At 33.1% G+C, this 12,809-nt stretch overlaps 1 protein-coding gene and 1 long non-coding RNA gene across 3 annotated transcripts in view; one reads left to right on the top strand and one right to left on the bottom strand.

Moving 5' to 3' along the window:
• Nucleotides 1-5,156: 5,156 nt before the first annotated feature.
• The window catches only part of LOC145973514 (uncharacterized), a 106,830-nt gene continuing 99,177 nt past the window's right edge, over nucleotides 5,157-12,809 (bottom strand). Inside the window, exon 3 of the long non-coding RNA XR_014439495.1 lies at nucleotides 5,157-7,695. This is a non-coding gene — a long non-coding RNA (uncharacterized LOC145973514). The remainder of the gene's footprint in view (nucleotides 7,696-12,809) is intronic.
• The window catches only part of Ptp36e (protein tyrosine phosphatase 36E), a 67,131-nt gene continuing 61,925 nt past the window's right edge, over nucleotides 7,604-12,809 (top strand). Inside the window, exon 1 of one of the 2 annotated variants that reach the window (XM_083102972.1) lies at nucleotides 7,604-8,123. In XM_083102972.1, the coding sequence (XP_082959098.1) occupies nucleotides 8,121-8,123 (3 nt within the window). In that variant the 5' untranslated portion in view covers nucleotides 7,604-8,120. Of the gene's footprint in view, nucleotides 8,235-12,809 lie in introns of both variants that reach the window. The other variant, XM_083102973.1, reaches the window with a different exon arrangement.

The raw sequence follows: 12,809 nt of genomic DNA, 5'->3' as shown, positions 1-12,809 counted from the left end.
TTTAGTGACAATGGAATGCCGATATTCTTTTATTCGATTAAGTGATAATAGAACTTTTAAAATTATATATGATTGTTTCAATTATTGTAGCAATAAAATTTTATTCTGAAATATGTATTATAAGCGAAAACAATAGCAATATTGATTAAAAATATGAATCTTTGAATGTGTCTTTGACATAGATTATTTTAGATTCTTACAAATTTGTAAAAAAGATATTTTATAAAACGTGCGCGCAAATCAAATTTCAAACATTTACTAAATATCTTTTTCTGAATATCTATTACAAATAAATGCTGTTATATACAATACTACTACTTTGTAATAAAGTAAAATTTTTATGAGTGATGTGATAATATAGTTGTATATATGAGAATTTGAACTTCTATTAATTCGTTCTATTTTTGTTATTTGCTTCAAAGAAAAGCAGACATGTTTGGTATTTTAATAAGCAAGCCTGAACGAACTTAAAGCAGAGCTGCGCAAGGAATGTTACAGCCTGTTTTATGAAGAGTTTTATTACTTTCTTCATTTTTATTTTTACTTTCATTGCGGAAATAAGTAGCATATAATACGTCCGTTTCTTAATCAATAATAATTATTTTCGCTGTATTATAATATTAATTTTTTGGAAAAATTTCGCATAATAAATATCACTAAATACATAGAACATAGGAGAATTTACTTTGATCATTAATTGTTATCGAAAGTGAATCTTTTTAATGTCTTTTTCTTCTTTTTGAAACTTAACATTTAACTCTTGTAGATTATACAAATCTGATTTCTAAGTATACTTTAATAAATTCATTCATTGTATCATACAAAATTCTTCTGTAACAATTTTATAAGCAAGCAATTAATGAACAGCTGATAAATTCTCGATACAAACTGCTATACCAAAATTGATTATTCACGTAGACACGAATTATCACACTTTCGAAATTAAATGAAAGACAATCGAAAGTATACATATAAATAAAAAAAACAGGCAAAAGAATATCCTTATACTATTAAAAAATCGCATTTTTTATCTATAATTGTTTCGAATTAAGAAAGTATTTAAGAATATATGTATTAATTAATTAATTAATTAATTATGTCAAAAAGTGATTGTTGCTGTACAAATATAAAAACAAAAATATAAACGCTAATTTATTTATTTTAATTTTTTCAGATCGTCTCTGTATTTTTGCCGATATTCCTGATAGAACAGTAAATGCGAAACAATGAAATATTGCTATATTGCCACGGTTTTTATACGTTATATACGTCATCGTGTTAATAAAATATTCCTGTAATAACAACAAAGGTATATCATTCCACATTAATTATCAATTAATATTTTTCCTTTGATCGTGAAAACAGAGAACAGTCTTTTTTACAAAAATTCGCCATTTGGCTATAAAAGCGAGAAACAGATTGGCATCAATCTTGGAATGTCGATCAGAAGTTGTTGGATGTTCGCCGATTTGGTCGACCGCTAATCGGTAGCACAAGCACGGTGTTTCGAGCTGTTAACTGTACCATTCAAGTGCTGGCACTTTGAAACGCAGTTTGATCAGAGATGGACATGTCAGGCTGAAGAGAGATACGCGGCTGACCCATATCAGTTTTTTCTACTGCATCGTCGGCGTCAAATCGGCTCAATAAAGCAGATCAAAAAGACAAAAGGATACACTTTTATGGAAATCGAAATTTAGTTTATTTCATTTCTTTTTATTAACTATTAAATATTGAATTAAGTATTATTAAAAGAAGACTTTAAGACTGACATACATTTTTTAAATCAATATATATATCCATATTTCTTAGCTTAAGTGCTATGCTTTACCAAAGATAGAAACTTGGTTCGCTTATTATTAGTATTGTTAATTTATTCATTAAATATTCATTACATTATTCGTAAAAGGCTGTAATTATACTGTATGTGTACTAAGTATATTTTAATAATTAGAGATTTGGCTAAGTATATTTTTTATTAAGAATTTTCAAAAGTTTTTTCCTCGTGATTATTTTTAGCAAATTATATAATCTAAACAATGGAGTTTTCAAATTAAAAGAATATCTAATTTGATTATTTACATGTTTATATATTTCTAAATCTGTTTCTAAATGTTCTTATCTTTCTTAATTTTATTATATTTTTATATCTTACAAGTAAATATGTCAGTAAAGATAATTTTGTCAGATTTCAATATTAAAAAGTTCAATTTACTAAACAAATAGAAAAATAGTGAAATAAAAACTTTAATAGGATCTATTAAATCTATAAGAAATAATATCTAGTAAAATTTTATAAATATAAATTGTCATTTTAGATTTTTAGTAAAAAGTTAGAAATGGTATTGATTTCAATAATATATATCTTTTCTATATCGCTATATATTTGGAAAGACATAATGTGTATGTGTGTGTGTATGATAATTATAAAAATGTTTTATTTTTGCGTAAAATATAAAATATGAGTAACGATTTTTAATGAATAATAAAATAATAATTTTTTAATCGCAATTATTGTGCGTATAAACTGTACATTATGTTTTATACAAGAAAAAAATCGGAATATTATATTTATTTTTGTTTATTTTCCTTTTGCAGAAGTTTTATGGTAAATTCCAACATGCCGAAGACGGATCTTGAATACAAATAAAAAAAAAAACGATGAGTTTCCGGCGCGATGGCGTAAACCTGCAGGTATTTTTAGCGTTTCCGACAGCTATCATTTTGTGTATATACCCGGCGGTGGAAAAACCCCGTATCACGCCCCAAAAAGTGTCTGTATAAGTTTTATCTTCAAATACTTCACCCTTCTGATTTCATTATTTAATATCCATGAGGGGAAAAAGATAGGCAAGTTTTGCTCTCGTCTACGTGAAACGAGCTTGTGCTCGACAAAAACCTGGCATTTCGCGCACAGATTAAATTACTCTGCGCATTGTAATCTACGCACAACAGAAGTAGCTTAATCCGTACACATATGCATACATAAGCTGAAGAAAGCTTTCGAGAATCAGGAAATTGCAAATCGGCTTAGCGAATCGTGAAATACGGAACAGCGTGCGATTGTATTTCGCGCAAAATTTGCGACGCGAAAAATTCTTCAACGTGTTCGATTTCCGGCTTGCTCTCGAGAGGCAAATGATACCTGCTGAATTTTCTGCGGTCCCATAGCATCCAAGTATGACTACCGAGCAAATTTTATACACATTCATGTATTGTTGCTCATGTTCCGCGGACTAATGTACATCATGATATACACGAAGGTATTAAGCCAACTCAAAATTTTCCGAGTACATACAATTCGAGAGCGCGTACATTAAACTGAGTAACGGAGCTTTAATCCTAACACGCATGACCTATTTTGCGTTACGTAAATGCAAATGAAAGTAGTCTGAAGAATCCTCTAGAGTGCCATTCAATGCACTACACATTAAAAAATTTTTCTCATATTGCAAATATTTGTATACGCATTTATATATTTTTCTCATGCACTTCTCGAAAGCACGCGAACGATGGTAAAATAATTTAGGAACAACTCGATATACGCGAAAGATCTTGATTCTTTTGTAATTTGACAATTTTGCGGAAAGATTGGGATTTTAAAACAAAAGCTATTTTACATTTTTATTACATCAATGTGTGTAAAATAAACGAAATTAAGTGCGATATTGCGAAGAATTGAAAAATATTTCTACAAAAATTGTGTGCCAATTTTCATGTCTGTAAAAGAAAGATTTGCAAAACTTGCGTTTAGATAACTTGATTCGAGTCATGGTACTTTCATCTCATTTCAAGAGTTACATTTTCAATAAAAAATATAATCAAAATGTAAAAATTTTCTCGACAAATGCATTCAATTCTTTCTTAATTAAAATTTTCCTTAGTTAAAATTCTCCTTATATTAATAAGAATAGCTTACTCTTTCATGAATATTAAGCGAATTTACTTTTAAGCGTCCATGTTTTACGACCTCCACTCTCTTTTGTGTGTATAAAATAAAGATTAATATCTATTCCAATTTGTAAAACACTAAGATACCAACCGGTTAATCTAGAATTGTTTCTAAGTTTAACGTGTCGAGGATGTTCCTAATTATATATTTGCGACCGTCGTTTATTCGTTTTCATGGATTAAAACCGCGCGTTACGACAGTCGAACGGATCGTCGGTGACCGAGATCGTTGTCGAAAAAAAATGATGCGGGACATCTATTTTTCAGGACGGATAAAGGGGATTTTCGCCGCCACTCGCACTTGACGCGACCCAATTACCGCGTTTCTCAATTAGATCGGGAAACGAGGAGATGCATATTCGCAGGCGAGCTTCTCTTTCGTTCCCGGCGCGTTGGCGGCTAGAAAGAGAAAGAGAAGGAAGGAAACGCGTATATCGCGGTTATTTATAAGTTCGGCGCGAGGGTCGGCGTTTAACCTTGCCCGACGTGGACCGTCAGGCATGTCACCTAACCGTTTTATTACGACTGTGTTGTGTGTGTGTATGTGTGCGTGTGTGTGTGTGTGTGCTCCCCGAAATGCGCTTCCAATTGGGTCAGGTCCACGTCTGCTTTTCGGAGCGCGTTTCGCGAGCTGCCACTGACAGAAGCTCTGACGGTGGATTAAACTCGCGCCTCCCTCCCTCTTTCTCTAGCTTTGCCATCGCGACGGAATAATACCGGTAATAATTTATTGCGACGCTTTAAATCCGAGCCTGCGCTCGCACAAGCGACCACGTTTTGCGCTTCAGAATGAATGGCAATCATCGTGAATGGTGTGCTTAAAAAGAGAAAATTTAACAGACAGTTTTAGAATACTTTTATTATTTCAGAAACCTGATAAAGTATTATGAATAATTGAATGTCAGATAGAGATAAGTCTATATTCGTGTAACTTTTAAAATTTAATTATTGTTAAATATATTTTAGTTGTCTAAATAAAACGTTAAAAATTCGAAATTAAGCAACTGCGACATGTATCAATAAGAGAAACTATTCACAGAATAGTTTTTGTCAATTGGTATAAAAGATTTTTCGTTTTGTTATTAAATTATGCATATATAAATTATGCATATAGAATATCCTGAATAGAAATCGAGTTAGAAAAAGAAACATAGCTAAAATAAATTAGAATACATAAACATTTATTTTTATACCTTTATATTCCAACAGCGAGTTTGCTATGTCTTCCATGTTTAATATTTTTATTACAAGCGTTTTGGGATCATTGTTTATAATAATATTTTTTTTTGTTTTTATCCATAGAACATACTGGCAAAGTTTGATTGTTCAACTTTGGGAGACACGCTGTATATTATACATCAGTTTTCTAGAAAGAAAATTGGAAAACTTCTTTCAAGAGATGAAAGGAGTGTATTGCGACTATCTTGATTAATAGAAATCGTCTCAAAAGTATATATAATTCTGTTTACAACTTTATGATTTTATTTCGCAAACTTCTTTATATTAACGTAACATTGAAACTTTTTTTATTTTCATTCAATATATCTTATATCAATCTTTTGCGTTCTCTTTTATTATATATTTGTTGTATGCATACATATGTATATATAATATATATGAATATAAGATGATACGTGCGAATTATTTGAAGCATAAATTTTTTGTTTATTACTATAATATCTGCAGCTCTAGATCATCGATCTGAATAATTTATGTATTAGATGCGAGCCCTTTCAGTTAAACATGAAACTTTAATTACATGCTAACTTTCGCGTTGCGATGCTCTCAAACCAATCGAGACACAATTGCATCAGAAGATTATAATTGCTACTTCTTTGCATTGTCTCTCTTAGTGACTATCAATCGCACGAATGTTATACTTACATGCGGAATTGAATTTACAGGCACAGTAATCGATGGACATTTTTTAAAATCCATTCTCTAGAAGGTGTTTTTACGTTTATGAATATCGTAAACGATCTACAAATATCGCTTTGATTTAAAAGATATTTAAGAAAGAAATATTCCATCTTTGTGCAATCCAGATTTCAAGATTGAAATCGGATTACATTGGCAAACACATTTTTTAACTGCTACCAAAATAATTGAAATCAATTTACGGAACTATACATTTTTATATCTTCTTCTTTGTTCTCGCTAGAAAAGAATTTCTCGTCGTAAACTTTACTCTATGGATTCCAATTTATTCTAATAATTTCGTTAAAATTTCTTTGGTAACATTTATCACGATATTGTTAAATATGACTTGCTAAAAATTATGACATCAATTTGTGTATAAAGATTTATGATATCTTATATATGAGGCGTACAAGTCCATTTTACGCGCACATAATACGTACGTGCGAAAGACATCGCCATTTGCGGGGGTAATTGCGTTTTTTTTGGTTTACGACGAACATGCGCTACGACGCAATCCGTCGGTGATAAAACAACAAGGGCGAAAAGGGATTTATACAACAACGTTGATTAATTTCTGTTGTAGCGAAGCTTGTGTAACGACTCCGAAACGACGAATAACGGCAAACGCGAACGCGCTCCCCGTCGTGCCATTTGTCGTTTAATGATAACGAACGCGTTGCACTAATGAAACATTGTCCGCGAAACAAAAACACCGTGAAATCTCGAACATCGAGAATGAGATGAGTCGTTCGCTCCAATGAACGAAGAATATGGGTGCCGCAAGTTGCGTGGAAAAAGAGAGGATGCAAAGTGTAACGAGACGATATTTCATTCCCGTTTCTGTTTCCCTCTGTTCTCGAGTAAGAAACACGACGATAACGAATGTGTGCCTCATACTGCTCCGAAATCTTGGCGAAACGAATGTGAGGAAAGATAACAGCAACGTGTTTAGAATAAAGTGAATTTTCATCGATAATATGGGAATTTTTCAGAAGACTTGATTTTTTGATTGGTCTACTAAAATCTTTGATTTTTGAGTGACACAGATGAATCTCTCTCTACTAATTAATTTTTTATATTAGCTTCATGATTATATCATAACTCGTCTTAGATCAAACATCAAAGATATATCAGAATATCGTCGAAATATGAAGAATATTTGTTCTCTTTCTGAATAGATTCTGAAGCGTGAAAACCTCCATAAAAGCAATACAGCGGCTATAACAAGCAAAAGAGAAGAAAATAGTCTACAGAGTAGCAGTTATGCAATACTACTGAGGTGCATCTTTCGCGATAAATTTAATAATTACGTAATCTCGAATCTCGCAGAGTCACAATGAGACGGAATCGGAGCATCGAGACGCTCGGCTTTCTCGGTCAGGAATCACCGCGAAGATCTTGCCGGCACCGGTCAGCATCAGCAGTCAGCATCTGGACCCGCGCTCTCGGCTCTCCCGTCTCTGCCTCCGGTACAACGCGCTCATCATCAGGACCACGCCCTCGGCGAAGAACCGACGCCGACGCCGTCGTCCCTTCCTCCCCTCTCGAGGTCGTCCGCCCCCGTCGCCGCTCGTCCTCTCTCTCTTTCTCTCTTTCTCTCTTCGCTCTACGTCTCTCTTTCTCCACGAGCAACCCACCTCGCGTCTCACCCGCCGCCAGCCAGCCAGCCCGACGGCCCCCCAGGATCTCCTCGTCAGAGCGACTCGACTCGTCGTCGACGGTGACTCGCGTGTCGTCCCGCGCCAGTCCGCCACCGACCTCGCGATCGTCCACGTCGTCGTCGTCGTCGTCGTCGTCGTCGCCGCCCGTCGTCGTGTCGTGCCGCTGGAAGTGGTGGTGATGGATGAGTGATCAGTGCACGCGTGAGAGAAAAGGAGAGACAGAGATAGCCGGAAACCACGCAAGCACGCATAGTAACAGTCGTTGACTCGAGGGTGATCCAGGTGCGCGGTGATCGATCGATCGATCATTAGCATCGAGCAATCCGGGGGCGCGCGGGATCGCGTCACGTTGCGTCGCAACGAGGGTAGTCTTCATCTTTGGGGATTGTTGCTTGACATTGGGGTAGTGGTGCGATCGGGGTATTTTTGCGGCGCGTGGTGCACGGTGCTGATCAAAGAAGAGGAGGAAGAAGAAGAAGAGAAGTCAAGAACGCTCTCTCAAGACCCCCAGCATCCCGGAAGGACCGCACGAAGGAGACGCGGGGAAAACTCGCGGTAATTTGTCAAACTCGCAGGCAGCCGCGTCATATGGTACGTTACAGCCACCCGGTGTGTTATATATATGTGTTACAGTAGACGTCGCGTGTTTCTGGTCGTGAAGAGACGAATTAGAGGGAGAGATGAGTAGTAGCGTCGGCCGCAGTAAGTGTCAAAGCTTTGTTTGGGTTTAGTGTAAATGAGTGGAATGGTGCTTGCGCGGCAGCGACTAGAAATGCCGAACGTGACTAGTCGGGTTCGCGGTTTTCAGCCAAGTCACGTTCCCGCATTTAACTCTTAACGATGTATGCGGAAGACGTATGATTATATTTCTATATGTAAAGTGTACCAAGTACGTTCAGGCGGAACGATAAGACCGGATATAAGTTGAAACTCGCGCGATTTTCGCAAGTCTAAGAAAAGCGTTTCTTTAATCTTGCTTCAAGATATCGCGCGTTTGATATATATTTTTCTATGAAATACAAGTTCATTAGGAGTATAATAGATATTTTTAAATAATATATAATAGGTATAGATATTTTTTTAAAAGTAACGCTGAAAAGAAAAACGCCTTTAAAATAAATACAATATATACCTCACATTAATAAACAAAAATAAAAATACTTTAATAATCACTAACTAAAATATTTTAATAATCACTAATCAATAATACATTGTAATAAATCGATTAAAAATAGCGACACAATGATAACACAAGTATAAAAAAAATCGGAAAAAACGTCTTCATTTTAAGAAGAGATTTTTATAATAATTTTATTATTAATTATTATTAATTTTATTATTAATCTAAGTTATGCGATTCATATAACTTACAAAGAGAAAATTGGAATGAATATCTACGATTAATCTATTTTCAAGTCTTAATTTTTCATCGTACAATATTTTTCTATACGTTGCTGGTCGGAGCACGAACGGGGAAGACGAATTCGCGACGAGCTCACGTGCCGTAAATTTCGCGAGGATATAATTTGTTACGCGTTCGCATTCCTCCCTCCTTCTCCTTCTGCCCTGCTGCTGGGTAGGAAATAAACGCGACGCGTTTACGCGTTGTTTTCGATGATGTAACTGCGTGACGACGACGACGACGACGACGAGACGATGGCTTACAAAAGCGCAAGACTCGGCATGGCGCCGAGTGAAATGTTCTCAATGTTCTTATATATATATATATATAGGGGATATTTTCGCGCGGGAAATCCCCTAATTAAAATTGCGCGATTACGCAGAACGAGGGAGTAACAGGACGTTGGCGCGACAACTCCTTCGCGATAGCGAGTTCGGGAAGTGATAGCGGATCGCGCTCGATCAGACATCGGGTCGCGAATAAACGAGACGAAAGGTTTTAGAGTCAGTGGGTTAACGTTGATTAAATTCTGTTAATCGCGTTTCGTCGTAACTGTAATTTAGGAAGAGTTGGAGTTAGTTAATCTTCATATATTGATGTAATTAATTAATTAATCCTTTTAGGCTCGATTACCGACGATCTTCAATAATTAACTTTCGGCCGATTCTCCGCTTCATTCTCGATCATGAATCTTAAGTCATTTTAATTCTCACGTAATAAGAAGTAAAATGTAACAAAGGAAGAAAATTAATTATAACCATTATGCTGTCTGATATCATATATATCATCTTAGTCTCTGCGTCACACGCAAAAAATAATCTACGGAAATCAATATTATTACGAGTGTTTTATCGGTTTCTATGCTAAAAATTTGTCGAATTTATGTATATATATATCTTTCAGCGAGCCAAAACGATGGAAATTTATTTCCCACCGCGTTTCTTCTCTCCGTTGGCGCCGAAAATTATGCCCGATGAAATTATAACGCTTCCGAACGCTGGCACATGACGCAAAGCTCTCATGTTGACATTTATTATGTCAAGTCAGAGATAGTACACTGTCCATATTGTTTCGACAATGTACAATTTTTTCGAATATCTAATTAGACAACGTTATGAATTAATTTAAAACAGGAAGGTCGTGGTTTTGAATAAATTAAGTTGAAAATACAGAATTGCTTGTGTTGAGAGATTATCGGTTATATATATAAATTGATTCATTTTCAAATTAATAATATTTATAAATAATATTTATAAACAATATTTATTAATAATATTTTTGCGACCAGTTCTATTCTATAACGATTATTGTAAAAATAATTGCAATTTCCAAGAAATATTTATTAGTGTACTAATAATCGATCGTGATGCGTTTAATGTACATCTCTCTGCCACATATTATGAGATATCACAATTTTCTCGTGTTCGAGAAAACCGCGAGAAATAATTTATTGAGAAAATATCATGAAATGAAGGATATTTCTTTCCTTTACAAGTCGATATGTGCGGAGAAAAATGCAATGCGTCTCGTTTCCGCGCTTTTGCGAAATGTCCTCTCGCCAAAATCTCGTCGACATCAATCTCTCGACGTTGACGCGTATAAAAGTGCAACGGCTCTAGTCAAGGGGTGTCTCACTGTCGCAATACATGTACATTTTTCCTGGAATTACTTATGCATTACTTCGAATTACTTCGAATTATTTCGAATTACTTCGAATTACTTTGCATTACTTCGAATTACTTCGCATTACGTTGTATTATTTCGCATTTTACCGCGCTTACGTCTGAAGCAGCATCGATAGCATAGGAATGGGGATGAGTGGGGGTCATTTTGGACGGTACACAGTGTCTGTATGCATGTACGGCCGTTCAGAACCATTCCCACTCACATATTGTCGATGTTAAACTTATAGAAAAGTTCAGTCTACAAGATATTGTATCTCCTGATTATTTGAAGCAACTTCTCCTTTTTACTGGATATGACAATATCATATCAATAAGCAAAATAAACGAAGAAAGACTTTTGCCAAAGAAAAGTTAACTTTATTGTTAACTCCTGAAGAAAAAAAAGATTTTTTTGGTATATACACGACAAAAGAACAATATTTTGAAATTTTATTTAGGCGTAAAGAATTATTAAATATATTAATTAAAAGTAGTAAAAAGTTTCTTGAATCTACTATTCTTGAAAAAACTCAAGAAAAAAATTTAGAATGTTTATGTGACGTTAGTACACAACATCAAAGCACGTCTAATAAACGTAAATGCTTAAATAAAGATAGAAATATAAAACGTAATAAAAATAATTTTGATGATACAATTAAGACATCTAAAAACAAATCTTCTTATTTAACTGAAGACGATAAATCTAAAGCTGTTAATCATATTAAAAACGTAGTTTCAAATTATATTATTAAATTCCTACATATAATATTAAATTCCTACAAAACATCGATTATGATGAAGCTAAAAAATCACAAACTCTTTCTAACTTAGATAATATTAGCATAGAAATAAAAAATCAAACTGCTTATGTAAATTGCACAGAGTGCAATTTTTTTTCTAAAACATTTACACAAATTGAAAATAATAAATATAAATGGGTTCTTTCAAATTTTAATAAGCATTTTAAAACGCATTTTAAAAATAAAAAGTCAAAATATGGTAAAAAATTCTAATATTTTAAATTTTCTTCAAGTAAATCCAAAATCTAATGTAATAGAAAAAAATATTAATGAACAACCTGATGAATGTAATAATAATGTCGTCATAATTCCGTATGATAATGCACTCAAGAAAATACATGTATGGAAGCTGAAAAATTATCAAGTGTCTCATTATGTTCTTCATCAAGTGTTGATGATTCGATTCAAAAAGAAATTCATTTTATTGAAAATGTATCACAAAGTTCTAATTTCATATGTACTCAACTTTATACGGATGATCAACTAACATCATATAATGCAAGTCTTTTCTTGGATTTTTCCTCGGATTTTTCTAAGAGTGAAATTACTAAGGAGGCAAATCAAAATGACAACAGCAATTCTGATGAAATTATCTAGCTTCCACAAAAAATAACAAATTTTCCAAGCAGATTAGATCGAACAAAGACAAAAAGAAATCTTGTTTTAGATATAAATCAAACAAAAATCACAAACTTTGTTGAAATTTGTGAACGTATCAAACAGCATGTAAATGAATGTGAAATAATTTCTCAAGAGTTTGTTTCCAATTTAAGACTTTTGGATGAGGAAAAATATTATGCTGCCTATTATAATAACACATTCTATATTGGAAGAGTCATTGAAATATTTGAAAATTCTACAAAAATTAAGTTTTTAAAATCCGAATTAGATGTTTATAAATGGCCTAAAGAAACAGATATTCAAATAGTACAAAATGAATACTTATTCTTTGGATCAGTTACTCTAATTGGAACCGAACCGTTTTATTTAAATAGACATAAAAAAATATTAATTGAAAAAAGATACAAAGAATTAAAGAGAATATATAATGATTAACTATACGTAACTCAAATATGTGTACAAATATTTGTATTTTATATGTGTTCATGTTCGTAAATTTAAAATAAAAGATTTTTATTCTAAACTTATATATATATATATATATATATAAGTTTAGAATAAAAATCTTTTATTTTAAATTTACGAACATGAACACATAAAATACAAATAAAATTAATACAGATCGGAATAAAATCATTAATGATTTTATAAATTATAATATTTAGTTATACATATATTTTTTAATTATTCATGTATATATTTATTTTATATATATATATATATATATATATATATATAAAATAAATATATACATGAATAATTAAAATATATATATATATATATATATATA

Source organism: Camponotus vicinus, unplaced genomic scaffold, assembly GCF_025532165.1.
Source record: "Camponotus vicinus isolate PSW18456_S1 unplaced genomic scaffold, iyCamVici1.0 SCAF_6, whole genome shotgun sequence".
Taxonomy (NCBI): domain Eukaryota; kingdom Metazoa; phylum Arthropoda; class Insecta; order Hymenoptera; family Formicidae; genus Camponotus; species Camponotus vicinus.
The sequence above is the reverse complement of the archived record's forward strand: the minus strand, read 5'-3'. Positions and strand labels throughout refer to the sequence as shown.